This window comes from Oncorhynchus clarkii, chromosome 27, assembly GCF_045791955.1.
Source record: "Oncorhynchus clarkii lewisi isolate Uvic-CL-2024 chromosome 27, UVic_Ocla_1.0, whole genome shotgun sequence".
Classification (NCBI taxonomy): Eukaryota; Metazoa; Chordata; class Actinopteri; order Salmoniformes; family Salmonidae; genus Oncorhynchus; species Oncorhynchus clarkii.
In genome coordinates, this window is record NC_092173.1 from 2569366 (window position 1) to 2595340 (window position 25975).

Below are 25975 nucleotides of genomic sequence, written 5' to 3' on the forward strand. Positions count from 1 at the left end.
AGTATGCTTAGGGTCATTGTCCTGCTGGAAGGTGAACCTCTGTCCCAGTCTCAAATCTTTGGAAGACTGAAACAGGTTTCCCTCAAGAATTTCACTGTATTTAGTGCCATCCATCATTCCTTCAATTCTGATCAGTTTCCCAGTCCCTGCCGATGAAAAATATCCCGACAGCATGATGCTGCCACCACCATACCTTACTCTGGGGATGATGATCTCAGGGTGATGAGAGGTGGTGGGATTGCGCCAGACATAGCATTTTCCTTGATGGCCAAAAAGCTCAATTTTAGTCTCATTTGACCAGAGTACGTTCTTCCATATTTTGGGAGTCTCCCACATACCTTTTGGTGAACACCAAACGTGTTTGCTTATTTTTTTTTTTAAGCAGTGTCTTTTTTCTGGCCACTCTTCTGTAAAGCCCAGCTCTACGGCTTAAAGTGGTCCTATGGATAGATACTCCAATCTCTGCTGTGGAGCTTTGTAGCTCCTTCAGGGTTATCTTTGGTCTCTTTGTTGCCTCTCTGATTAATGCCCTCCTTGCCTGGTCCATGAGTTTTCGTGGGCGGCCCTCTCTTGGCAGGTTTGTTGTGGTGCCATTTTCTTTCCATTTTTTAGTAATGGATTGAAATGGTACTCCGTAGGATGTTCAAAGTTTTGGATCTTTTTTTATAACCCAACTGTACTTCTCCACAACTTTGTCCCTGACCTGTTTGGAGATCTCCTTGGTCTTCAGGGTGCCACTTGCTTGGTGGTGCCCCTTGCAGACTCTGGGACCTTTCAGAACACGTGTATATATATATATACACTGAGATCATGTGACAGATCATGTGACACTTAAATAAAGTCACATGTGTGCAATCTAACTAATTATGTGACTTCTGAAGGTAATTGGTTGCACCAGATCTTATTTAGGGGCTTCATAGCAAAGGGGGTGAATACATAAGCACGCACCACTTCCGTTTATGTTTTTATAAAAAAATGTATACACTTTTTTTTTTTAATTTCACTTCACCAAATTTTGACTATTTTGTGTATGTCCATTACATGAAATCCAAATAAAAATCAATTTAAATTACAGGTTGTAATGCAACAAAAATAGGAAAAACGCCAAGGGGTATGAATACTTTTGCAAGGCACTGTATATATTCAAATGTATCATATTATATTATCATTGTAATTGCACACACATTGATGTCAGACATGCACCTACTCCAGTGATCTGTTGCTGATGACTGGGAGGAGCAGATTTCAGGAGCAGGACAAGGCACCCTCTTTTTGACTGATGACTGATATAAGGGCATGTACGTGATAGGCCTATCTGCCGCATATGATTATGATAGTCGTAATGCTTCTTGACAGTGTCATTAAGTGTATTTTCTTAGTCCAAGTAAAGTGACAAAGAATGGTCATAATGCTTCATGACAGGGTCATAAATTGTATTTTCTACAAGTGATATAAAATATGAGGACAAAAACATGACAAGTCGTCATTACAACAACAACAAAGGATTTAAGAAACAAACTTTTTTTTAAAGGAAACTTCTTGGGAGAATATATATTTTTAAATAAATGTGGGTTTTGACACTCTTATGTAGGTAGGTGTCATAACTAGCCAAAAAATAATGCAGTATATATGTCACAATAGGTGTAAACATATGGGTCATGACAGAGTTGTGAACATATTATGACAGGTTATGACAAGTTATGTCAGCTGCTATGCCATATCATGACATGGTTAGATGGCACATTTTGGGGTGGCAGAGTGGTTAGAGCGTTGGACTAGTAACCGGAAGGTTGCAAGTTCAAACCCCCGAGCTGACAAGGTACAAATCTGTCGTTCTGCCCCTGAACAGGCAGAACTAGGCCGTCAATGAAAATAAGAATTTGTTCTTTACTGACTTGCCTTATTTTATTAAAAATAAACATAATTTGTTATGACGCTGGGTTTCACATAAAGTGTTAATGTACAATAGTAGGATTAGTACTTTCCAAATTGAGCGTTTTTCCCACAATCCCACAATTTCCCACAACTTTTGAAATCTGCAAAAGGCAAACTGACAGCCGCAACCAACCATAGAAATATAATCCGGGGCCTCCAGAGTGCCGCAGCGGTCTAAGGCTTGAGTCGTGAGGCGTCACTACAGACCCGGGGTTCGATCCCAGGCTGTCACAGCCGGCCGTGACCGGGAGACCCATGAGGCAGCGCACAATTGGCCCAGTTAGGGGAGGGTTTGGCCGGCTGGGATTTCCTTGTCTCATCGCGCTCTAGTGGCTCCTTGTGGCGGGGCGGGCGCCTGCAAGCTGACTATGGTCGCCAGCTGGACGGTGTTTTCCCTGACAAATTAGTGCGGCTGGCTTCCGGGTTCAGCGAGCAGCGTGTCAAGAATCGGTGCTTGTCAGGGTCGTGTTTCGGAGAACGCATGGCTCTCGACCTTCGCCCCTCCAGAGTCCGTAGGGGAGTTGCAGCAACAGAACAAGACTGTAACTACCAGGGTTGGGGAGTAACGGATTACATGTAAGGGATTGCAAAATAAACAGTAACTGTCATCTGTTACACTACCAGCAAAAATATTGTAATCAGAATACAGATACTTTTGAAAAAGTAGATGATTACTTCGAGGATTACGTTTAAAATCTGAAAGGATGTTTGCAAGAAAAAAATCTTTGACACTTGATTAAAATCAGCATTGAAAAAAGGCACAAGTTTAAATTTGTTCCACCTGAGCGAGTCTGACCACAAGTCAGAGACCACTATGATGACACGCCAAATGTGTTTGATGGATCTCGGGAAAGGTGCAGGAATAGGCTCTTGTAGGCTACAGTCCAAGCTATGTCTTCCAATGGTGCGACTGCTGTCGGCATCCAAAGATTATCCAACTTGAATAAACGCTTGGTGGTAAGGATGCCGGCAGTGGTGTAGTCTACGGCGATACGGATATCACTTGTTATTGATATCTACAAAGCGCATTGATGTGAATCACACTGCTGCTCTCATTCAGCTATTAGCGCCTCACAGATTGTGGCTGTTGTGGACGGCTGTTCACACTCTCTGCGTCTCACAAAGACAGGGCAGTTGAAACCAAAAATCTCAAATTTGGACTCATCAGACCAAAGGACAGATGTCCACCGGTCTAATGTCCATTGCTTGTGTTTCTTGGCCCAAGCAAGTCTCTTCTTCTTATTGGTGTCCGACCATGAAGGCCTGATTCATACAGTCTCCTCTGAACAGTTGATGTTGAGATGTGTCTGTTACTTGAACTCTCTGAAGCATTTATTTGGGCTGCAATCTGAGGTGCAGTTAATTGCCGACTTCTAATGAACTTATCCTCTACAGCAAAGGTAACTCTGGGTCTTCTATTCCTGTGGCGGATCTCATGAGAGCCAGTATCATCATTGCGCTTAATGGTTTTTGTGACTGCACTTGAAGAAACTTTCAAAGTTCTTGAAATTTTCCAGATTGACTGACCTTCATGTCTTAAAGTAATGATGGACTGTCATTTCTCTTTGCTTATTTGAGCTGTTCATGCCATAATATGGACTTGGTCTTTTACCGACTTGGTATACCAACCCTACCTTGTCACAACACAACTGAGTGGCTCAAACGCATTAAGGAAAGAAATTCCACTTAACAAGGCACACTTGTTAATTGAAATGCATTTCATGTGACTCCTTCATGAAGCTGGTTGAGAGAATGCCAAGAGTGTGCAAAGCTGTTATCAAGGCAAAGGGTGGCTACTTTGAAGAATCTCAAATCTCAAATCTCAAATATATTTAGATCTGTTTTACACTTTTTTGGTTACTACATATGTGTTATTTCATAGTGTTGATGTCTTCACAATTACTCTACAATGTAGAAAATAGTAAAAAATAAAGAAAACCCTTAAATGAGTAGGTGTGTCCAAACTTTTGACTGAAACTGTATACATATATCCATTGATTCTTGAAGAATATAACTTATAAATGCCTCATGAACTTAGTTCAACTGTCACACTCCATGATAACCCAAAATATAAGCTTATGTTTGTAAACATTGTAAATGTAAACAAACATTGTATAGCCTCATAATGTGGTTAAAACAATAGTTTTGATATCATGGACGGTCAGTCCTTGCATCCATAACTCTGTCTATTAATCTGAGAGTGGTTACATTTCTCCAGGCCCGTCCTTCAGCTATTTTATTTACCAAAACAGAGGTGGGGAGCCCATTTTGTAATTGTTTCATCCTTATCAAGAAATCAAAGTGTCACCAACAAAAAGGTAAACAGTAGGCCTATAGCAAATGCAACATATGGCATTCATTTCCCACGTGTAAATAGCACTTTTCTGTAGTGCTCAAAGCATGCCATTCCATAAGCTCAGCCCAATCAGTCCTCCATGAAAGCAAAATCATAATCAACAGAGTAGGGCTGGCTAATAAGTCCTTTGTTTTGGGGATATGCTCAGGATTTTGGGGGGGGGATAATCTATACTTCCATATTTCCAAGTCCTATTCTTGAAGATCAAGGGGTATAACATTTATTGGAATGACTGGAATTCTGATAGACTTTGGTTTTTAATGTAAAGATATAATTGAATCATATTATTTATATGTAGTAGAAAGTGATGGGTTAGAAGAAGCCTACACAACCAACACAAAGTAAAATTGAAAATCCATATATGGTCAGCTATGTAAACTTTAACATTGATTTATCCTGCAATAGATGTCGTTCAATTGGTAACATACAGTTGAAGTCAGAAGTTTACATACACTTAGGTTGGAATCATTAAAACTCATTTTTCAACCACTCCACAAATTTCTTGTTAACAAACTATAGATTTGACAAGTCGGATAGGACATCTACTTTGTGCATATTTCAAGGCTTTACCTTCAAACTCAGTGCCTCTTTCCTTGACATCATGGGAAAATCAAAAGAAATCAGTAAAGACCTCAGAAAAAAAATCGTAGACGTCCACAAGTCTGGTTGATCCTTGGGAGCAATTTCCAAATGCCTGAAAGTACCACGTTCATCTGTACAAACAATAGAACTCAAGTATAAACACCATGGGACCACATTTTATTGGCAAAATATGGTGGAAAATAAGTATTTGGTCAATAACAAAAGTTTATCTCAGTACTTTGTTATATACCCTTTGTTGGCAATGACAGAGGTCAAACATTTTCTGTAAGTCTTCACAAGGTTTTCACACACTGTTGCTGGTATTTTGGCCCATTCCTCCATGCAGATCTCCTCTAGAGCAGTGATGTTTTGGGGCTGTTGCTGGGCAACACGGACTTTCAACTCCCTCCAAAGATTTTCTATGGGGTTGAGCTCTGGAGACTGGCTAGGCCACTCCAGGACCTTGAAATGCTTCTTACGAAGCCACTCCTTCGTTGCCCGGGCGGTGTGTTTGGGATCATTGTCATGCTGAAAGACCCAGCCACGTTTCATCTTCAATGCCCTTGCTGATGGAAGGAGGTTTTCACTCAATATCTCACGATACATGGCCCCATTCATTCTTTCCTTTACACGGATCAGTCGTCCTGGTCCCTTTGCAGAAAAACAGCCCCAAAGCATGATGTTTCCACCCCCATGCTTCACAGTAGGTATGGTGTTCTTTGGATGCAACTCAGCATTCTTTGTTCTCCAAACACAACGAGTTGAGTTTTTACCAAACAGTTATATTTTGGTTTCATCTGACCATATGACATTCTCCCAATCTTCTTCTGGATCATCCAAATGCTCTCTAGCAAACTTCAGACGGGCCTGGACATGTACTGGCTTAAGCAGGGGGACACGTCTGGCACTGCAGGATTTGAGTCCCTGGCGGCGTAGTGTGTTACTGATGGTAGGCTTTGTTACTTTGGTCCCAGCTCTGGTCATTCACTAGGTCCCCCCGTGTGGTTCTGGGATTTTTGCTCACCGTTCTTGTGATCATTTTGACCCCACGGGGTGAGATCTTGCGTGGAGCCCCAGATCGAGGGAGATTATCAGTGGTCTTGTATGTCTTCCATTTCCTAATAATTGCTCCCACAGTTGATTTCTTCAAACCAAGCTGCTTACCTATTGCAGATTCAGTCTTCCCAGCCTGGTGCAGTTCTACAATTTTGTTTCTGGTGTCCTTTGACAGCTCTTTGGTCTTGGCCATAGTGGAGTTTGGAGTGTGGCTGTTTGAGGTTGTGGACAGGTGTATTTTATACTGATAACAAGTTCAAACAGGTGCCATTAATAAAGGTAACAAGTGGAGGACAGAGGAGCCTCTTAAAGAAGAAGTTACAGGTCTGTGAGAGCTAGAAATCTTGCTTGTTTGTAGGTGACTAAATACTTATTTTCCACCATAATTTGCAAATAAATTCATTAAAAAATCCTACAATGTGATTTTCTGGATTTTTTTTTCTCATTTTGTCTGTCATAGTTGAAGTGTACCTATGATGAAAATTACAGGCCTCTCTCATCTTTTTAAGTGGGGGAACTTGCACAATTGGTGGCTGACTAAATACTTTTTTGCCCCACTGTATATATTACACTGAGTGTACAAAACATTAAGGACACCTGCTTTTTCAATGACAGACTGACCAGGTGAAAGCTATGATTCCTTATTGATGTCACTTGTTAAATACACTTCAATCGGTGTAGATGAAGGGGAGGAGACAGGTTAAAGTAGGATTTTTAAGCCTTGAGACAATTGAGACATGGCTTGTGTGTGTGTGTGCCATTCAGAAGGTGAATGGGCAAGACAAAATATTTAAGTGCCTTTGAACGGGGTATGGTAGTAGGTGTCAGGTGCACCAGTTTGTGTCAAGAACTGCAACGCTGCTGGGTTTTTCACGCTCAACAGCTTCCCGTGTGTATCAAGAATGGTCCACCACCCAAAGGACATCCAGCCAACTTGACACAACTGTGGGAAGCATTTTAGTCAACGTGTGCCAGAATCCGTGTGGAAGACTTTGAGTCCAAGCCCCAACAAATTGAGGCTGTTCTGAGGGAAAAGGGGAGGGGTGCAACTCATTATTAGGAAGGTGTCATTAATGTTTTGTCCACTGTATATACCGTATATATTTCCTTAATACACATTTCCTTAATTACATGCCTCTTCGGCCCCCCACGGCCTGGGCCCAGGGGCTTCAGCACTGGTAAGCCCCTGCATTAATCCAGCCCTGCCTATTCCCTATATAGTGCATTACTTTTGACCAGAGCCCATAGTAATGCATTATATAGAGAAAGTAGCGCACTATATAGGGAACAATAGGGTGCCAATTGGGACGCACACCTCAGATCAACAACTCTCCAGGCATATGTTAGTATAGGGCCATTCCATTTGATTTCAATAACTTTTCGACACCAAAACATTCAGGAGATAAAGCTGCTCAAAGTTGACCCATTTTGCATACCTCACCCTACAATGACACGGTCATGTCTTCATTACTGAAAAAGAGAAACGGTTGAATTTGATATCATTTGAAAGCTTACAATCAGGATGGTCAAACTATTTTATAATTTCTTGAAAACGTTTTTTTTTCTCTCAACATTATGTCAATTTTTAACCTTTAAATGGGCAATTATCGAACATTTTCATCATTTTCACTTTTGTAGCTTAGTCACTGTTTTATGTCATCTGAGGTGTTCATCTTGCGCCCGCCATCGGTTGAGACACGACATGCTCTTGAATAAAGTGTCATGTTTTGGCTGATAAATGTAGCTGCTAAACATTACATTTCAACTTTCACATAGTACCATAAAGATGGCTGGAGGTCCACACATCAGGGTTTGTTTACTTGAATGGGAATATCTGTTCTTTTCAAATTATACTATCAATCTTTCATAGGAAAGCTATTGAAATCATAGAAATATAGATCATAGAAAATATATTCCCATCTAAGTTTACATTCAACGGTGGGTGGAGCGGTGGCCATCTATCTTTGTGGTAGTAAATGGAAGTAAAAATGTCAATACAATATTAATGTCAATAGTGTACCAGCTAATTTCAGTGGTCTGAAGGGATAGGTCCATTCTATGGATTATGTTTCTATGAGTGAATTGGCACCCACCCTGTATTCAAGAGTATGCTGTGTCTCAACTGATGGTGGACACACATGAAAAACCCTAGATTATGTAAATTAGGGTCTAAGGTCCAACATACACTGTATATACACAAAAGTATGTGGACACCCCTTCAAGTGTATTCGGCTATTTCAGCCACACCCTTTATTGACAGGTATATAAAAATCGAGCACACAGCCATAGAAAATCATTGGCAGTAGAATGGCCTTACTGAAGAGATCAGTGACTTTCAACGTGGCACTGTCATAGAATGCATCCTTTCCAACAAGTCAGTTCGACAAATTCCTGCCCTGCTAGAGCTGCCCCGGTCAACAGTAAGTGCTGTTATTGTGAAGTGAAAACGTCTAGGAGCAACAACGGCTCAGCCGCGAAGTGGTAGGCCACACAAGCTCACAGAACGGGACTGCCGAGTACTGAAGCGAGTAGTGCGTAAAAGTCATCTGTCCTCGGTTGCAACACTCACTACCGAGTTCCAAACTGCCTCTGGAAGCAACGTCAGCAGCTGTTCGCCTGGAGCTTCTTTAAATGGGTTTCAATGGCCAAAACAGCTGCACACATGCCTAAGATCACCATGCGCAATGACAAGTGTAGCATGGAGTGGTGTAAAGCTCGCCGCCATTGGAATCTGTAGCAGTGGAAACGTATTCGCTGGATTGATGAATGCCGCTTCACCATCTGGTAGTCTGAAGGACGAATCTGAGTTTGGCGGATACAAGGAGAACGCTACCTGCCCCAATGCATAGTGCCAACTGTAAAGTTTGGTGGAGGAGGAATAATGGTCTTTGGCTGTATTTCATGCTTCAGGCTTTCAAATGATACCAAACTCAACCGTTGATGTTTTTCAGTGATTAAAACATGGATGCCTCATGCTAGGGTGTAGTATGCAAAATGGGTCAACTTTTGAGCACCTCTTTCTCCTAAATGTTTTGGCATTCAGGTTCAAAAAGTCACTTTCTGACCCCTTCTGCAATGGGCAAAAATGTATGGAACGTTTTGTTAAAATCAAAAGGGGTAAGGTCATAAAGTGATTGAATTCATATAGACGACCCTATACAGATGGACCTAACTTGTATCTAATGGACAGAGAGACAGTACAGTCTGAAAACACACCGTGAGTGTGTCATACTCAATGTTATGTACCTCTCCGTCTTCCCTCTAGCTAGCCCCCTTCTCTCTTGCTCTTAGTGACAGTTAGACCACAGACCACTTTTCTCAGGCAGATCAGGGAAACAGTGTCTCTCTCTCACACACACACACACACACACACACACACACACACACACACACACACACACACACACACACACACACACACACACACACACACACACACACACACACACACACACACACACACACACACACACACACACACACACACACACACACACACACACACACGAGATTAATGGTTGACACCTCTAAACTTCCAGTAAGAGAGGACACATTGATCCCATATAGTAGTACTGCTATTAGTAGTGGTAGTAGTACCATTCTTCCTCCTTATTTCAAACTATTTTGAGTTCCATAATTGCTTAATATTTAGAAAATCTCCATCAGTGTGCTTCATCAACAGGCTCTGTTGCACACCAGCCCATTAAGTCCTTTAACAAGCTTCTAAAACACCTGCAGCCCATCAAACATCCAACCACCTCTCTCTCTCTCCTTCCTTTCCTCCTTCCCTTATTCCCCCCTCGAATTCTGCCTCAGCTGTCTGGGCTGCTTCCATCCCTCCATCTCTCCCTCTTTCCTGTCTACCCACCCTGACTCACTCACTTCCACATCCCACCAAACAGCCCCTTTCTCCTTATTTTCTCCCTTTCTCTCCATCCACCCCTGTGCTGATTCTGTCAGTAAACTGCAGCTGTGCAGGATTAAAATAGAATGAGTGCAGGCCTTGGAATTAGCAGCGACTGCTTATCAAACAGGGGTGTGAACGAGAGAGAGAGAAAATAGACTGAGGGAGAGAGACACAGAGAGAGAAAGAGACAAAGAGAAAATAGACAGAGAGAGAGTTAAGTTAATTAGGATCCCCATTAACTACTGCACATTCAGCAGCTACTCTTCCTGGGGTCCACATAACATGTACAAATATCTGCTAAAGTACAGAACAGTTATAGGCAAGAACAACATAAGATATCACAATAAACAAATAGAAAAAGTATTAGAGTTAAAGAGAGAGAGAGAGAGCGCGAGAGAGAGAGAATGTAGGCTGGGGGAGAGAGACACATACAGTGGGGCAAAAAAGTATTTAGTCAGCCAACAATTGTGCAAGTTCTCTCACTTAAAAAGATGAGAGAGGCCTGTAATTTTCATCATAGGTACACTTCAACTATGACAGACAAAATGAGAAAAAAATTCCAGAAAATCACATTGTAGGATTTTTTATGAATTTATTTGCAAATTATGGTGGAAAATAAGTATTTGGTCACCTACAAACAAGCAAGATTTCTTCCTCTCACAGACCTGGAACTTCTTCTTTAAGAGGCTCCTCTGTCCTCCACTTGTTACCTGTATTAATGGCACCTGTTTGAACTTGTTATCAGTATAAAAGACACCTGTCCACAACCTCAAACAGTCACACTCCAAACTCCACTATGGCCAAGACCAAAGAGCTGTCAAAGGACACCAGAAACAAAATTGTAGACCTGCACCAGGCTGGGAAGACTGAATCTGCAATAGGTAAGCAGCTTGGTTTGAAGAAATCAACTGTGGGAGCAATTATTAGGAAATAGAAGACATTCAACACCACTGATAATCTCCCTCGATCTGGGGCTCCACACAAGATCTCACCCCGTGGGGTCAAAATGATCACAAGAACGGTGAGCAAAAATCCCAGAACCACACGGGGTGACCTAGTGAATGACCAGCAGAGAGCTGGGACCAAAGTAACAAAGCCTACCCTCGGTAACACACTACGCCGCCAGGGACTCAAATCCTGCAGTGCCAGACGTGTCCCCCTACTTAAGCCAGTACATGTCCAGGCCCGTCTGAAGTTTGCTAGAGAGCATTTGGATGATCCAGAAGAAGATTGGGAGAATGTCATATGGTCAGATGAAACCAAAATAGAACTTTTTGGTAAAAACTCAACTCGTCGTGTTTGGAGGACAAAGAATGCTGAGTTGCATCCAAAGAACACCATACCTACTGTGAAGCATGGGGGTGGAAACATCATGCTTTGGGGCTGTTTTTCTGCAAAGGGACCAGGACGACTGATCCGTGTAAAGGAAAGAATGAATGGGGCCATGTATCGTAAGATTTTGAGTGAAAACCTCCTTCCATCAGCAAGGGCATTGAAGATGAAACGTGGCTGGGTCTTTCAGCATGACAATGATCCCAAACACACCACCCGGGCAACGAAGGAGTGGCTTCGTAAGAAGCATTTCAAGGTCCTGGAGTGGCCTAGCCAGTCTCCAGATCTCAACCCCATAGAAAATCTTTGGAGGGAGTTGAAAGTCCGTGTTGCCCAGCAACAGCCCCAAAACATCACTGCTCTAGAGGAGATCTGCATGGAGGAATGGGCCAAAATACCAGCAACAGTGTGTGAAAACCTTGTGAAGACTTACAGAAAACGTTTGACCTCTGTCATTGCCAACAAAGGGTATATAACAAAGTATTGAGATAACCTTTTGTTATTGACCAAATACTTATTTTCCACCATCATTTGCAAATAAATTGATTAAAAATCCTACAACGTGACTTTCTGGATTTTTTTTCTCATTTTGTCTGTCATAGTTGAAGTGTACCTATGATGAAAATTACAAGACTCTCTCATCTTTTTAAGTGGGATAACTTGCACAATTGGTGGCTGACTAAATACTTTTTTGCCCCACTGTAGATACATTTGGGCTCTATAACAAAGACCAAACAGCAAAAACATATACATGATCAAATACAAAATCTTCGAATCAACTATTAAACACTACCAGAACACACTGAATTCTCCAATTACACAGGCCAAAATACAAACCCTCCAACCCAAAAAGGCGTTGATGTTGATTATGGTGTTGATGTTATCCTAAATGAAATGATAAAATATACAGACCAAAAATTCCAATTGGCTTTACTTAAACTCTTTAACATCATCCTCAGCTCTGGCATCTTCCCCAATATTTGGAACAAAGGACTGATCACCCCAATCCACAAAAGTGGAGACAAATCTGACCCAAATAACTACTGTGGGATATGCGTCAACAGCAACCTTGAGAAAATCCTCTGCATTATCATTAACAGCAGACTTGTACATTTCCCCAGTGAAAACACTGTTCTGAGCAAATGTCATATTGGCTTTTACCATGTATTCACCCTGCACACCGTAATTGACAAACAAACAAACCAAAACAAAGGCAAAGTCTTTTCATGCTTGGTTGAGTTCAAAAAAGCTTTTGACTCAATTTGGCATGAGGGTCTACAATACAAATTGATGGAAAGCAGTGTTGGGGGAAAAACATACAACATTATAAAATCTGTGTACACAAACAACAAGTGTGCGGTTAAAATGGACAAAAACACACACATTTCTTTCCACAGAGCCGTGGGGTGAGACAGGGATGCAGCTTGAGCCCCACCATCTTCAACATATATATCAACGAATTGGCGAAGGCACTAGGACAGTCTGCAGCACCCGGCCACACCCTACTGAAATCTGAAGTCAAATGTCTATTGTTTGCTGATGATCTGGTGCTTCTGTCCACAATCAAGGAGGGTCTACAGCAGCACCTATATCTTCTGCACAGATTATGTCAGACTTGGGCCCTGACAGTAAATCTCAGTAAGACAAAAATAATGGTGTTCCAAAAAAGGTCCAGATGTCAGAACTACAAATACAAATTCCATCTAGACACCGTTGCCCTAGAACATTGGTTCCCAAACTTTTTATAGTCCCGTAGCCCTTCAAACATTCAACCTCCATCTAGCACATGGGTCAGTGCACTCTCAAATGTTGTTTTTTTGACATCATTGTAAGCCTGCCACACACACACTATATGATACATTTATTAAACATAAGAATGAGTATGAGTTTGTCACAACGCGTCTCGTGGGAAGTGACAAAGAGCTCTTATAGGGCCTGGGCACAAATAATAATAATCAATAATTTTGCTCTTTATTTAGTCATCTTACATATAAAACCTTATTTGTTCAACAAAAATTGTGAATAACTCACCACAGGTTAATGAGAAGGGTGTGCTTGAAAGGATGCACATAACTCTGTAATGTTAGGTTGTATTGGAGAGAGTCTCAGTCCACACAGTCTGTGCCTGTATTTAGTTTTCATGCTAGTGAGGGCCGAGAATCCACTCTCACATAGGTACGTGGTTGCAAAGGGCATCAGTGTCTTAACAGCGCGATTTGCCTAGGCAAAAAACTCTGAGCGCAGCCCTATCCAGAAATCTGGAAGTGGCTTCTGATTAAATTACATTTTCACAGAACCGCTTGTTGCAATTTTGATGAGGCTCTCTTGTTCAGATATCGGTAAGTGGACTGGAGGCAGGGCATGAAAGGGATAACGAATCCAGTTGTTTGTGTCGTCCGTTTCGGGAAAGTACCTGCGTAATTACGCACCCAGCTTACTCAAGTGCTTCGCTATAATCACATTTGACATTGTCCGTAAGCTTGAGTTCATTTGCACACAAAAAAATCCTACAATAATGGAAAAACCTGTGTGTTGTCAGAAAAGAGCTCCAACTTCTTAATCATAGCCTCAATTTTGTCGTGCATCATTGAATATAGTTGAGTCCCTGTAATCCTAGATTCAGATCATTAAGGTGAGAAAAAACATCCCCCAAATAGGCCAGTCATCTGAGAAACTTGTCATCATGCAAGCGGTCAGACAAGTGAAAATGATGGTCAGTAAAGAAAACTTTAAGCTCGTCTCTCAGTTCAAAAAACGTGTCAATACTTTTCCCCTTGATAACCGGCGCACGAGAGTTCAGGGGCCTTTTAACCATTTTCACTGTAGTGTCCAAAACAAAACGTCTTTCAAGCTGTCAGGCATTCCTTTGGCTGCAAGAGCCTCTCAGTGGATGCTGCTGTGTACCCAAGTGGCGTCGGGAGCAACTGCTTGCATGTGCGTTACCACTCCACTATGTCTCCCTGTCATGGCTTTTGTCCAGTAATTAAAAAATATCCTCTCATGTTGACCTGGTTTCCAGTGGTTTGCAGAAGAGGATGTCTACCTTAATTGGGGCGGCAGGTAGCCTAGTTGTTAGAGCGTTGGGTTGTTGGATCGAATCCCCGAGCTGACAAGGTAAAAACCTGTCGTGCTGCCCCTGCCTAGTTAAATAAATGTAAAAAAATAAAATAAAATAAATACACCCAATAAACGTAACGGACATATAGCAGGAGCTGTAGTAACACTATCCGTCTTACTACTCGAAAGTCGTCTTTATTCTCGCTCAAAACACTCCCGTGGGTTATTTTTCAAATGGTCTTGTTTAGTTTCTAAATGTCTGCGCAAGAGTTAAGGTTTCCCGCGAGAGAGTAACGGTTAATGTGATTAGATGTTAATTATTTGACTAGGCTACCTGTATTTGACATTGTGTTATTTTGCCGAACACTAGATCGTTTAATTTTATTTTTGGCAGTGAAACGAGGCTACTTAGGCGAGGAAAAAAACTCACCCAAATGTATAGCCCTGTTTTAAAAAAAAAGTGAATTCACGACGCATCAGTGACATGGCAGGAGATGTTTTGAAACAATTACTGCTTCGCATACAAGCCAGTGAATTACATCACAGCAGCAAGATTTGTGACCTGTTGCAACAAGAAAAGGGCAACCAGTGAAGAACAAACACCATTGTATATACAACCCATATTTATGTTTATTCATTTTCCCTTTTGTAACTATTTGCACATCGCCATAATATGACATTTAAAATGTCTACTCCTTTGGAACATTTGCATAAGTAATGTTTGCTGTTCATTTTATATTGTTAATTTCACTTTTGTTTATTATCTATTTCACTTGCTTTGGCAATGTAAACATAAGCTTCCCATGCCAATAAATCCCTTTGAATTGAGAGAAAGCGAGAGAGCGATATGATCAGAGAAAACACAAGAGAAGACGGAAGGAAACAGATGAAAAGCAGAGCTGACAAGGTAGGTCCAAGGTCATGTAATATCTTGGAGTGTGACCACCTGTAGAAGCTGGGAATGTTTATCTCAATTACAATTTATATCTATGTCCCAAATGGCACCCTATTCCCTTTGCAGAGCACTCCTTTTGATCAGGGCACATAGGGCTCTGGTCAAAAGCAGTACACAGCACTATGTACTGTAGGAATATAGGTGCCGTTTGGGAGGCAGTAATAGTCTGTTGTATGATGGGAGCCAGAGAGTTTATGTTTCCTAGTGCTGAAACAGCACAGGACAGGGTCCAGGACCAGACTGCAGCTATCGCCATCTGGATCACATCAACTCAGTCCACATCTACTACAGAGAGAGAGAAAGCAAGGGGGAGAGAGGAGGGGGGGGGGGTAGAGAGAGAGACAGAGATAATGAGAGATGAGGGGATAGAGGGGGAGAGAGAAAAAGAGGGGGAGGAGAGGGCGGGAAAGAGTAAAGAGAGAGGGCTAGAGAGTACAGAGAGTGAGAATATCATACTCTTATGAACAGGGGAAGGAGGCAGGTAAACAAATATATTATTAGGGTTAGAGCAAATTAGGGTTAAGTGCTTGGCTCAAGGGCACATCAGCATATTTTTCACCTCGTCGGCTCGGGTATTCAAACCAGCAACCTTTTGTTACTGGCCCAACACAACCTGCCGAGAGAGGGAGGAGATAGAGAAGCAGAGATGAAGGAATGGAATGGCAGGAAGTCGTTACATATTTCCTCTTAACACCAGTGTCAGCGACAGACAGATAGGGACCATGGAGAGACTGAGAACAGCCTAATGTCTGGACCTCAATCAACCTTAGTTTAATGAGCTTCATACTGCAGCCCTCACCCTGAACTTGATTACTTTTTTGTTGCTATTTATGGAGATACATTGCAGTCAAAATGCTGGGAATAGAGTATGCACTGAGCTCACAGTGATGGAAGACGTGAAAAATGTTTTGACAGCAATGTACAGAGCCTTCGGGGAAGTATTCAGACCCGTTGACTTTTTCCACATTTTGTTACGTTACAGCCTTCTTCTAAAATTGATTAAATAACAATTCCCACAGCAATCTATACACAACACCCCATAATGGCAAAGCAAAATCAGGTGTTTAGACATGTTTGCAAATTTATTACATAAGTACCCTTTGCTATAAGACTCGGAATTGAGCTCAGGTGCATCCTGTTTCCATTGATCATCCTTGAGATGTTTCTACAACTTGATTGGAGTCCACCTGTGGTAAATTCAATTGATTGTACATGATTTGGAAAGGCACACACCTGGTCATACAGTTGACAGTGCATGTCAGAGCAAAAACCAAGCCATGAGGTCGAAGGAATTGTCCGTAGAGCTCCGAAACAGGATTCTGTTGAGGCACCGATCTGGGGAAGGGTACCAAAACATTTCTGCAGCATTGAAGGTCCCCAAGAGCACAGTGGCCTCCATCATTCTTAAATGGAAGAAGTTTCGAACCACCAAGACTTTTCCTAGAGCTGGCAGGCCAGTCAAACTGAGCAATCGGAGGAGAAGGACCTTGGTCAGGGAGGTGAACCAAAATACTTTCAGACCATGAGAAACAAGATTCTCTGGTCAGAAGAAACCAAGATTTAACTATTTGGCGTAAGAACAGTGGGTTAACTGCCTTGTTCAGGGGCGGAATGACAGATTTATACCTTGTCAGCTTGGGGATTCAATCTAGCAACCTTTCGGTTACTGACCCAACGTTCTAACCACTAGGCTACCTAAAAAATGTCTATAAAACATATTAACATGCTTTTTTTATGTTCTTGTGATTTTTGGCCATCCCCTCGACTCATGTTGGTTGGAGCGCTCTCTACTTCCCTCCCAACATGCATTACATAGATTAATTCATTTAAGTTCTTCATGTCTTCCATCACTGTGAGCTCAGTGCAGACTCTTTTCCCAGCCCATAACTGTCCGTCCTGCTTCCTCTCCTACACCGTCAGGTCAGATGTGGGTCAATGTCTTAATGGACCAGGAGGATTACGAGTCCTCAGCTCCCTGCAGACTACCGTACAGAAGAAAGGTCTGCCCGAGCGTCTTACTCGTGCCCCTGTGCAGGACCAGAAAAAAGGAGAGGAAAGCAGAGAAGGGAAGATAACCAGACCAGGAGTCTTTTACCCTCCCAGTCTTTTCTTCCTCTGTCTCTCTCCGGCTCCTTCCAGCAGAGAGGACTACACCGTGCATGGGTCCAGTCTGCAGATGAACAAGACTTTAAGTGCCACAAGGAGAAGGTGAGTGGGTAGACAGACAGGTTCCTCTGGTATATGTGAGGAGAGAGAGAGAGAACTTTGTGGTTGCCTGGCTAGCCTCCCCTACGATGTCTAGAATGGAAATACATTCTAGATCGTCTGATTGGTCACACAAAAACGACGGGTTGCACCAGAGCCAAAACACACGTGGGTAAAGCGACATTTTGAAAACGTATCATTGACTTTGTTCCTCCGATTGGTTACGTCCAAACGCCGATGCCGTTGTTTTGTACAACGCCCCTCATTTTGACGTCACCACAAACTACTTCAATGATTGCAGTCTCAGACTGAAGTACGTAGCGAGCGACAGAGCAGCGTAAGGACTCAGTTTGAGTCGTCAGGCAAACTTTATGGATCACACCCCTGCCAAAATGAGCCTGACATTTTTTCTACTTCTTCAATGTTGTCATCCATGCAGCCCTCGGGGAAACAGAGGCTGATATTGATGCGTGTCCCAGAGAGGGGGATTGTCCATACAACGACCAGGCATATGGACGGTCGGACAGACAGGGACATTGAAATACAGATGCAGCCAGGATTGTCGTCACCATTCAACAGGGGTAACTATTAAATATCTCTACACCCCTGCTCCTCGGCACCACCTTGCCACCCTGGGTATATCCTCACCTCACATACCATCCGTCTCAGACTCCCCACTGATGTCACGCCTACTAATTTATGAATCATCATGAACCAAGCTGTCACGTCTCAACGCTGTCTTAATAACTCTGGGGTCAACCTTCCTCTAGGTACAGATCTTGGATCAGCTTCCCCTCCACAATCATGGCCTTAACCATTAGTAGGGAAAATGCTAAACTGAACCAAGAGCAGCGTATAGGGGCAACTTCACCCTACTGCTCCTAATAATGGATCCAAATGGTATTGCACAATCAGTATCACTGTCACTCACAGACAGAAACATAAGAATGTTGACAAGTCCAGTATCCTACATTTGTTCATTCATTCACCCGTTGACTTAGACAAACACTCACATCTTATCAGCAGCCTACTAGACGAACCATGAGCAATGAGGCACATTTTTCCCACAGAAACTAAATTCCTCAGGACTGAACCCCAGACAGCCCCCCACCCCACTTCTCTCCCTGTACACCCCCGCCAGCCCCCTGCTTCTGTTTTCGCCCCACTCCCTCACACAGCTCTGATCACGTCATGCCTCGCTCCTCGATAATACTGTACATTACCCTTCACACACCCATGCACACACACACTCAGTCACACGCACACACACACACACACACACACACACACACACACACACACACACACACACACACACACACACACACACACACACACACACACACACACACACACACACACACACACACACACACACACACACACACACACACACACACACACACACACACACACACACAGAGGACACACTAACATACAGCAAGGGGAGAAAACCACATGGTAAAACCCTCATATCCAAAAATAGGAGACCAAACAGATTCCCTCTAGCCCTCTTACACACCCCCCAACCCCCAACAAAGGAACAAGGGAGGCTGCAGCCTACAGCTCCGCAGTCTGATGTTAGTTACCATAACGATGATGGTGAGGGCTCTACTTCCCCCGGAGGTGGCGTGGCCCTCGCCGGGCGGCAGGACATCCGGGGATAGCTGGTCCTGGCGGGAGCACATGTGGGCACAGTTGGCCCGGCCCACGGAACGCAGGGCCTGGAGAAGCACCAAGCTGGCCGAGCAGCCCATACCCAGGTACCCAACCACGTCACCCCCAGACAGAGCCCTCTGCCCTGGGATCACCACCCAGCTCTGGCCAACCTGTCCCTAGCAGTCTGGACCTTGGACCAGCCTAATGGAGCTAAGTTCAGGAAAGCCCAGCTACAGCCTAGTCCAGTCCAGATTAGGTTAGCCCAGGTTCCCCCTGTAGCCCTGCTCCAGTCCTAAAGCACCGGTGCTCCAGCCCTGCCTGCCTGCTTCGTACTGCAGACCCACTGCTCTCCTCTAGCTCTGCACTGCTGAGCGCTGGGCTCCCTCCGGCTGCAGGAGACAGAGGCTGCCTTGTCTCTCCACTCTCCGCACTGATCTGCCTACACTGCAGCTGAACACAGCTGGCTCCTCCAATCGAAGCAAGCCACGGCCATCAGCTGACCAGAACTGACGGTCAAACACACACACACACAGGCACGCACGCACTACCACCCAGTCTCACCCGCTCCCTCTAGGTCTCGTGCACTCCCTCCCTCTTCCACACATACTGTACACACTCACACAAATATTCTGATTGAGAGGGAGATGGTAAAACGCCTGGAAGTCAATCCAAGCTGGAGCAAGCTCCGGGAATTGCACTATGCATACGCAAAGGGGTGAGTGTGTGTGTGTGTCTGTGCATGCGTGTCTAAAACAACCAGCTGTGTTACATCAGCAGTTTCAGTGTCGTTCAACTATCCAGACCAGACACCTACTCCACACACTATCTCTCACTCCGCACTTCTTTCTCTTCCTCTCTCCTACTTAAGAATGTTGAAATCTGGCTCATACTGTACACTCACTTCGCGGTACCTAGAGTGCTGCCGCCTGCACCGAAAAGCAGATTTCAGAGCAAGAAAAAGTAGGAGAATATTTTTATTTTACTAGGCAAGTCAGTTAACAACAAATTCTTATTTTCAATGACGGTCTAGGAACAGTGGGTTAACTGCCTGTTCAGGGGCAGAACGACAGTATTGTACCTTGTCAGCTCGGGGGTTTGAACTTGCAACCTTCTGGTTACTAGTCCAATGCTCTAACCACTAGGCTACCCTACCTAGTGGAATTGACAGAAAGAAAGAGAGGGAGAAAGAGAAGTGAGAAGAGTGTGAGGGAGAAAGAGAGAAAGAAAGAGAGGACAGAGTAAGGGAGAAAGAGGGTGTGATTAGGGCTGTTGCGGTGACCATGTTACGGCCATACCGGCAGTCATGAGTCATGACCGCAGTAAAATTCCATGGTAATCTCCTCTTATGCACTCTAGGCATCCATTGGTAGTACCCAGCTGACTACTGACCATCAGGTCGCTAATGTCCATCAGGGATGGACATTAGAGTCCATCAGGGCTCTATTGTCCATCTAATCACTCTGACATCAACGCAAATACAATCTAAAATCACATCCAACACATCACCAAAACAGTATCGTGCTTTTAAAACTCACCTCACTGGGATCAATCAAGTTGAAGAAAGAAGTTCAACAACGGGTTGAAAACATGGTCATTGCGGGACGTTGTTTCAAAGACAAACACAATGAAATGGACAGCGCTTTCTAAGGTGATCATTTTATATTAAGCCTGCAAAAAAAAAGTGAAATTAAAATAATGACAATACATAGCCTACCACATATTATGCATGGCAGAAAAACATATAATAACTGATTTCAGATGGGCACACAATTGGTACATAATTGCTCTAGCTAGCCTATACTCCAAAATTAAACAAATTCTCGTAATTGCCTTTGCGTGTGGACTGTATTATTATGCATACTGGATGGACTGGTTACCTCATGCTACGCTCCAAACTTTCTATCCATGAGTCTTAGAGAGAAAGTATAGGCCTAGGCGATGCTGTTGGTTTACTGATTGTGCAGGGCGGCTTACAGTTAGCCTACAATTATAGTGGATTTGTATTTGATTTTGAATAGCCTAGTAATAGGGATTTTGTTATATTTTCATAATTAAATAGGCTGACACGTTACCTTTAGCTACAGAATTTCTCCACACCATGCGTTTCCATCTCCTCTCTTGGCTTCAATTCCTTTCTCCAGCTTGCAGAGGAGAGGGGCTGCCAACAGTTGAATTGAATATGTTTTGTTTTGAAAACGTGTTACTATCCATATATTCCCGATTTCACATGGTTCCCCAAATTAAACACTGGGTAGCTGCAGGAACAGGGTAGGAGAGCCGCTGGCATACAGAGTTTGGGCGGAATACCAAAGAGACTGCATACCCAAGAGACTGCATACAGCAAGAGACTGCATGCTCCTCAAACAGTGGTTGATGCCTGGAGTGAAATAACCGGGTAGCCTACCAGCATGATTGAAAACCGAACCAGTGGGAAAGCGGCGGCCTCCATTCGCCATTCCAGTGCATACAGATGACAGCATACAGTCATTTCCCCCCTGGCCCTGCCCATTTGATAATGAGCCATTCCAGTGCATACAGATTACAAAATACAGTCATTTCCCCCCTGGCCCTGCCCATTTGATAATGGGCCATTCTAAATTGGAACAAATTTTACATATTAGCAAAGACTAAATTCAATTGTGAATAGTCTGATGGGTGATAATAGGACCACTTGATGAGAGAACAGCATGTGCAGCCTGGACTCAAGGAACAGAGCGCAAGTTTTTTTTAGAGACTTTATCAAATCATCAATAGTCTATAGTTGCATCATGCATCCCGTTTAGGTTTAGATTTCGAAGACATTCTAAGGATTGGATCATTCACAACTAAAGTTGCCAAATAACTCTAAATCAAGCATATAGGATTTGTTTCAAATGATCACTTTTGCACTCAACACAGCCACTTCACGTGCATACTCGCTCCCGGAATGGGACAAATATCCTTTCTATTTCATTTAGCTGAGTTCAAGTATATTCTTTTTACTATAAAATCATAGAATATAAAATAATGGCACGGGATTTATAAGCACATCTGATCTCCTAAATAAGCACGCCTACAGCCTATGGCATGGTGTATAGCCAGATAACATACAGTCGTCCAACACATATGCTGTTCTCCTGAAATACATTTTCTTCATATCGTGCTTATTTAAACCTGCCTAAAATAAAACATTGATTTATTGTGATGGTGTGTATATTTAATTTATATTTAAATGTAAACGCTCCAAAGGCGTGCATCAGCGGCCTGCATGCGGTTTATATGCGCGGAGGCCTGGAGATGCTAAACGCACGTATCTTAATTAATGGTCAATTACTTTTACATGACAATAACCGCCACAGCCCTGGCGTGCGAGCAAGAGATGGAGAAAGGATGGAGAGCGAGACAGAGATATGGAGGGGGAGAGGGAGAGATAAATAGAGGGGGAGAGGGAGAACAGAGAGCGAGAGATAGATATAGAGGGGGAGAGGGAGAACAGAGAGCGAGAGATAGATATAGAGGGGGAACAGAGAGCGAGAGATAGATATAGAGGGGGAGAGGGAGAACAGAGAGCGAGAGATAGATATAGAGGGGGAGAGGGAGAACAGAGAGCGAGAGATACAGTGCCTTGCGAAAGTATTCGGCCCCCTTGAACTTTGCGACCTTTTGCCACATTTCAGGCTTCAAACATAAAGATATAAAACTGTATTTTTTTGTGAAGAATCAACAACAAGTGGGACACAATCATGAAGTGGAATGACATTTATTGGATATTTCAAACTTTTTTAACAAATCAAAAACTGAAAAATAGGGCGTGCAAAATTATTCAGCCCCTTTACTTTCAGTGCAGCAAACTCTCTCCAGAAGTTCAGTGAGGATCTCTGAATGATCCAATGTTGACCTAAATGACTAATGATGATAAATACAATCCACCTGTGTGTAATCAAGTCTCCGTATAAATGCACCTGCACTGTGATAGTCTCAGAGGTCCGTTAAAAGCGCAGAGAGCATCATGAAGAACAAGGAACACACCAGGCAGGTCCGAGATACTGTTGTGAAGAAGTTTAAAGCCGGATTTGGATACAAAAAGATTTCCCAAGCTTTAAACATCACAAGGAGCACTGTGCAAGCGATAATATTGAAATGGAAGGAGTATCAGACCACTGCAAATCTACCAAGACCTGGCCGTCCCTCTAAACTTTCAGCTCATACAAGGAGAAGACTGATCAGAGATGCAGCCAAGAGGCCCATGATCACTCTGGATGAACTACAGAGATCTACAGCTGAGGTGGGAGACTCTGTCCATAGGACAACAATCAGTCGTATATTGCACAAATCTGGCCTTTATGGAAGAGTGGCAAGAAGAAAGCCATTTCTTAAAGATATCCATAAAAAGTGTCGTTTAAAGTTTGCCACAAGCCACCTGGGAGACACACCAAACATGTGGAAGAAGGTGCTCTGGTCAGATGAAACCAAAATTTAACTTTTTGGCAACAATGCAAAACGTTATGTTTGGCGTAAAAGCAACACAGCTCATCACTCTGAACACACCATCCCCACTGTCAAACATGGTGGTGGCAGCATCATGGTTTGGGCCTGCTTTTCTTCAGCAGGGACAGGGAAGATGGATAAAATTGATGGGAAGATGGATGGAGCCAAATACAGGACCATTCTGGAAGAAAACCTGATGGAGTCTGCAAAAGACCTGAGACTGGGACGGAGATTTGTCTTCCAACAAGACAATGATCCAAAACATGAAGCAAAATCTACAATGGAATGGTTCAAAAATAAACATATCCAGGTGTTAGAATGGCCAAGTCAAAGTCCAGACCTGAATCCAATCGAGAATCTGTGGAAAGAACTGAAAACTGCTGTTCACAAATGCTCTCCATCCAACCTCACTGAGCTCGAGCTGTTTTGCAAGGAGGAATGGGAAAAAATTTCAGTCTCTCGATGTGCAAAACTGATAGAGACATACCCCAAGCGACTTACAGCTTTAATCACAGCTAAAGGTGGTGCTACAAAGTATTAACTTAAGGGGGCTGAATAATTTTGCACGCCCAATTTTTCAGTTTTTGATTTGTTAAAAAAGTTTGAAATATCCAATAAATGTCGTTCCACTTCATGATTGTGTCCCACTTGTTGTTGATTCTTCACAAAAAAAATACAGTTTTATATCTTTATGTTTGAAGCCTGAAATGTGGCAAAAGGTCGCAAAGTTCAAGGGGGCCGAATACTTTCGCAAGGCACTGTAGATATAGAGGGGGAACAGAGAGCGAGAGATAGATATAGAGGGGGAACAGAGAGCGAGAGATAGATATAGAGGGGGAACAGAGAGCGAGAGATAGATATAGAGGTGGAACAGAGAGCGAGAGATAGATATAGAGGGGGAGAGGGAGAACGAGATGTGTATACTAGAGTAATTATAGGTTACCAGGGTTCCAGAGAAAACAAAGAGGGAGGGACTCCCTGGGTTTAAGGACTATTGAGGAAAGGGAAGCATGTGAAATGTCTCTACAAGTTCATTACAGCTCATGGTATCGCATCGGTCCAGCAGTCGCAGACAGTTTACTGGGCCTGAGAGTCAGAAAGATTGGCCTAGGGTGGTCTAGAGGTCTAAGCTGCTGCCTCTGGGACATATATACACCGCTGCAGCATGGGTTTGAATCTGGAAAACTGCTATTTCAACATACTCTCTCTATCCTGTCCAATAAATATGCGAGGGACGGGACTGACCCACTCCCTTTAAAAGAAAAAGAAATAACCCCGAAAAAGGACTGATTGGACCAACAGAGATTAGGCACTGAGAAGGAGAACGAATGGCTGAGGAACAAACCTCCCAACCTTCCAATCTCAGGGAAGACACTCTAACCATAAGGCTACTGATTTGGTTTATGGATTTTACTGTATGAGGATGCTATTATCTTGTGTTGAGTCTGCTGTTGCTGCCCTGCTGTGTTTCCAGTCAGGCCTGTGATGGTGGGTCTGATACAAGGGACCAGACTGTCTACCCAGCGTTTACCTGGAGGACACAGACGTGTTCTCCAGGTCCTCGTGGTTAAGTGCACTGTCTAAGGAGATGAGGACTGGGATATATTCACTAGGAAGCAAATGGGCCGAAACGGGGCGGGACCTACTTATTTGTCCAATAAGAAATGGTTGTTTTTCATTTTCCTATTGCAAAACATTTTGATACGGTGTGCACAAATGAATGTGACCCAGGTCCAAAAGGTTAGCATTTCCGTGTCACATCGTAAGCCTGGCTTCGCCTTCTACCTTTGAACTATGCATTGTGACTGGAGTTTGCAGGCACTGCCTTATTGACCAATATTGAGAGAGAGCGAGCGAGCAGGAATCTGCTATAATTCCCCTGTTCTGCATTCCACAGAATATAACAACCCAGTTTGATCGTTCTCCCTTTCTGGCACTTTCAAACGAAATGCTAAGCAGCACCATAAACCCGGTCTGGCTCCTATCTAAACTCTATCCAGACACACACACACACACGCTTGCTCGCACTCACACACACTGTATACATAAAACTGATCCTAATTCCCCGATGAGATAGATTGCTGGTGTAGGGATACACTGTATCACAGGGCAGAAATACTTGAAAGCAATGCTATTATCCTCACATCACAATATATTACACTAAGTGCTGGGTGAAAAAGTCTGAATATAGAAAATGCATAAATAAAATATATTGCTCCTCTACTGTATATACCAACCATAGACTCACATCTCATCAGTTTTCCTCCACTACAAGGTGAGAGGAGCCCTTTTCTCCTCTCCCTCTCCTTCCTTGGCAGAAAACCAGTTTGCTATATATACCAAACCAATTCTTCTGGATTTACTGTCCGTTAAGTGCAGGAGCCTAGAGAGTAGAGGGCGAGGGTTTGTTTCTGGAGTTGTTTTTGGACTGGGCCACAGCCTCTGGCAGCGTCCCTACATTAGT

General features: G+C 43.2%; 1 protein-coding gene across 2 annotated transcripts in view; it reads right to left on the minus strand.

The window, feature by feature from the left end:
* The window catches only part of LOC139386167 (dedicator of cytokinesis protein 10-like), a 122298-nt gene extending 102923 nt beyond the window's left edge, over positions 1-19375 (minus strand). The window contains exon 1 of one of the 2 annotated variants that reach the window (XM_071131627.1): positions 18975-19375. In XM_071131627.1, the coding sequence (XP_070987728.1) occupies positions 18975-19142 (168 nt within the window). In that variant the 5' untranslated portion in view covers positions 19143-19375. The remainder of the gene's footprint in view (positions 1-18974) is intronic. The other variant, XM_071131626.1, reaches the window with a different exon arrangement.
* Between the last annotated feature and the right edge of the window lie 6600 nt (positions 19376-25975).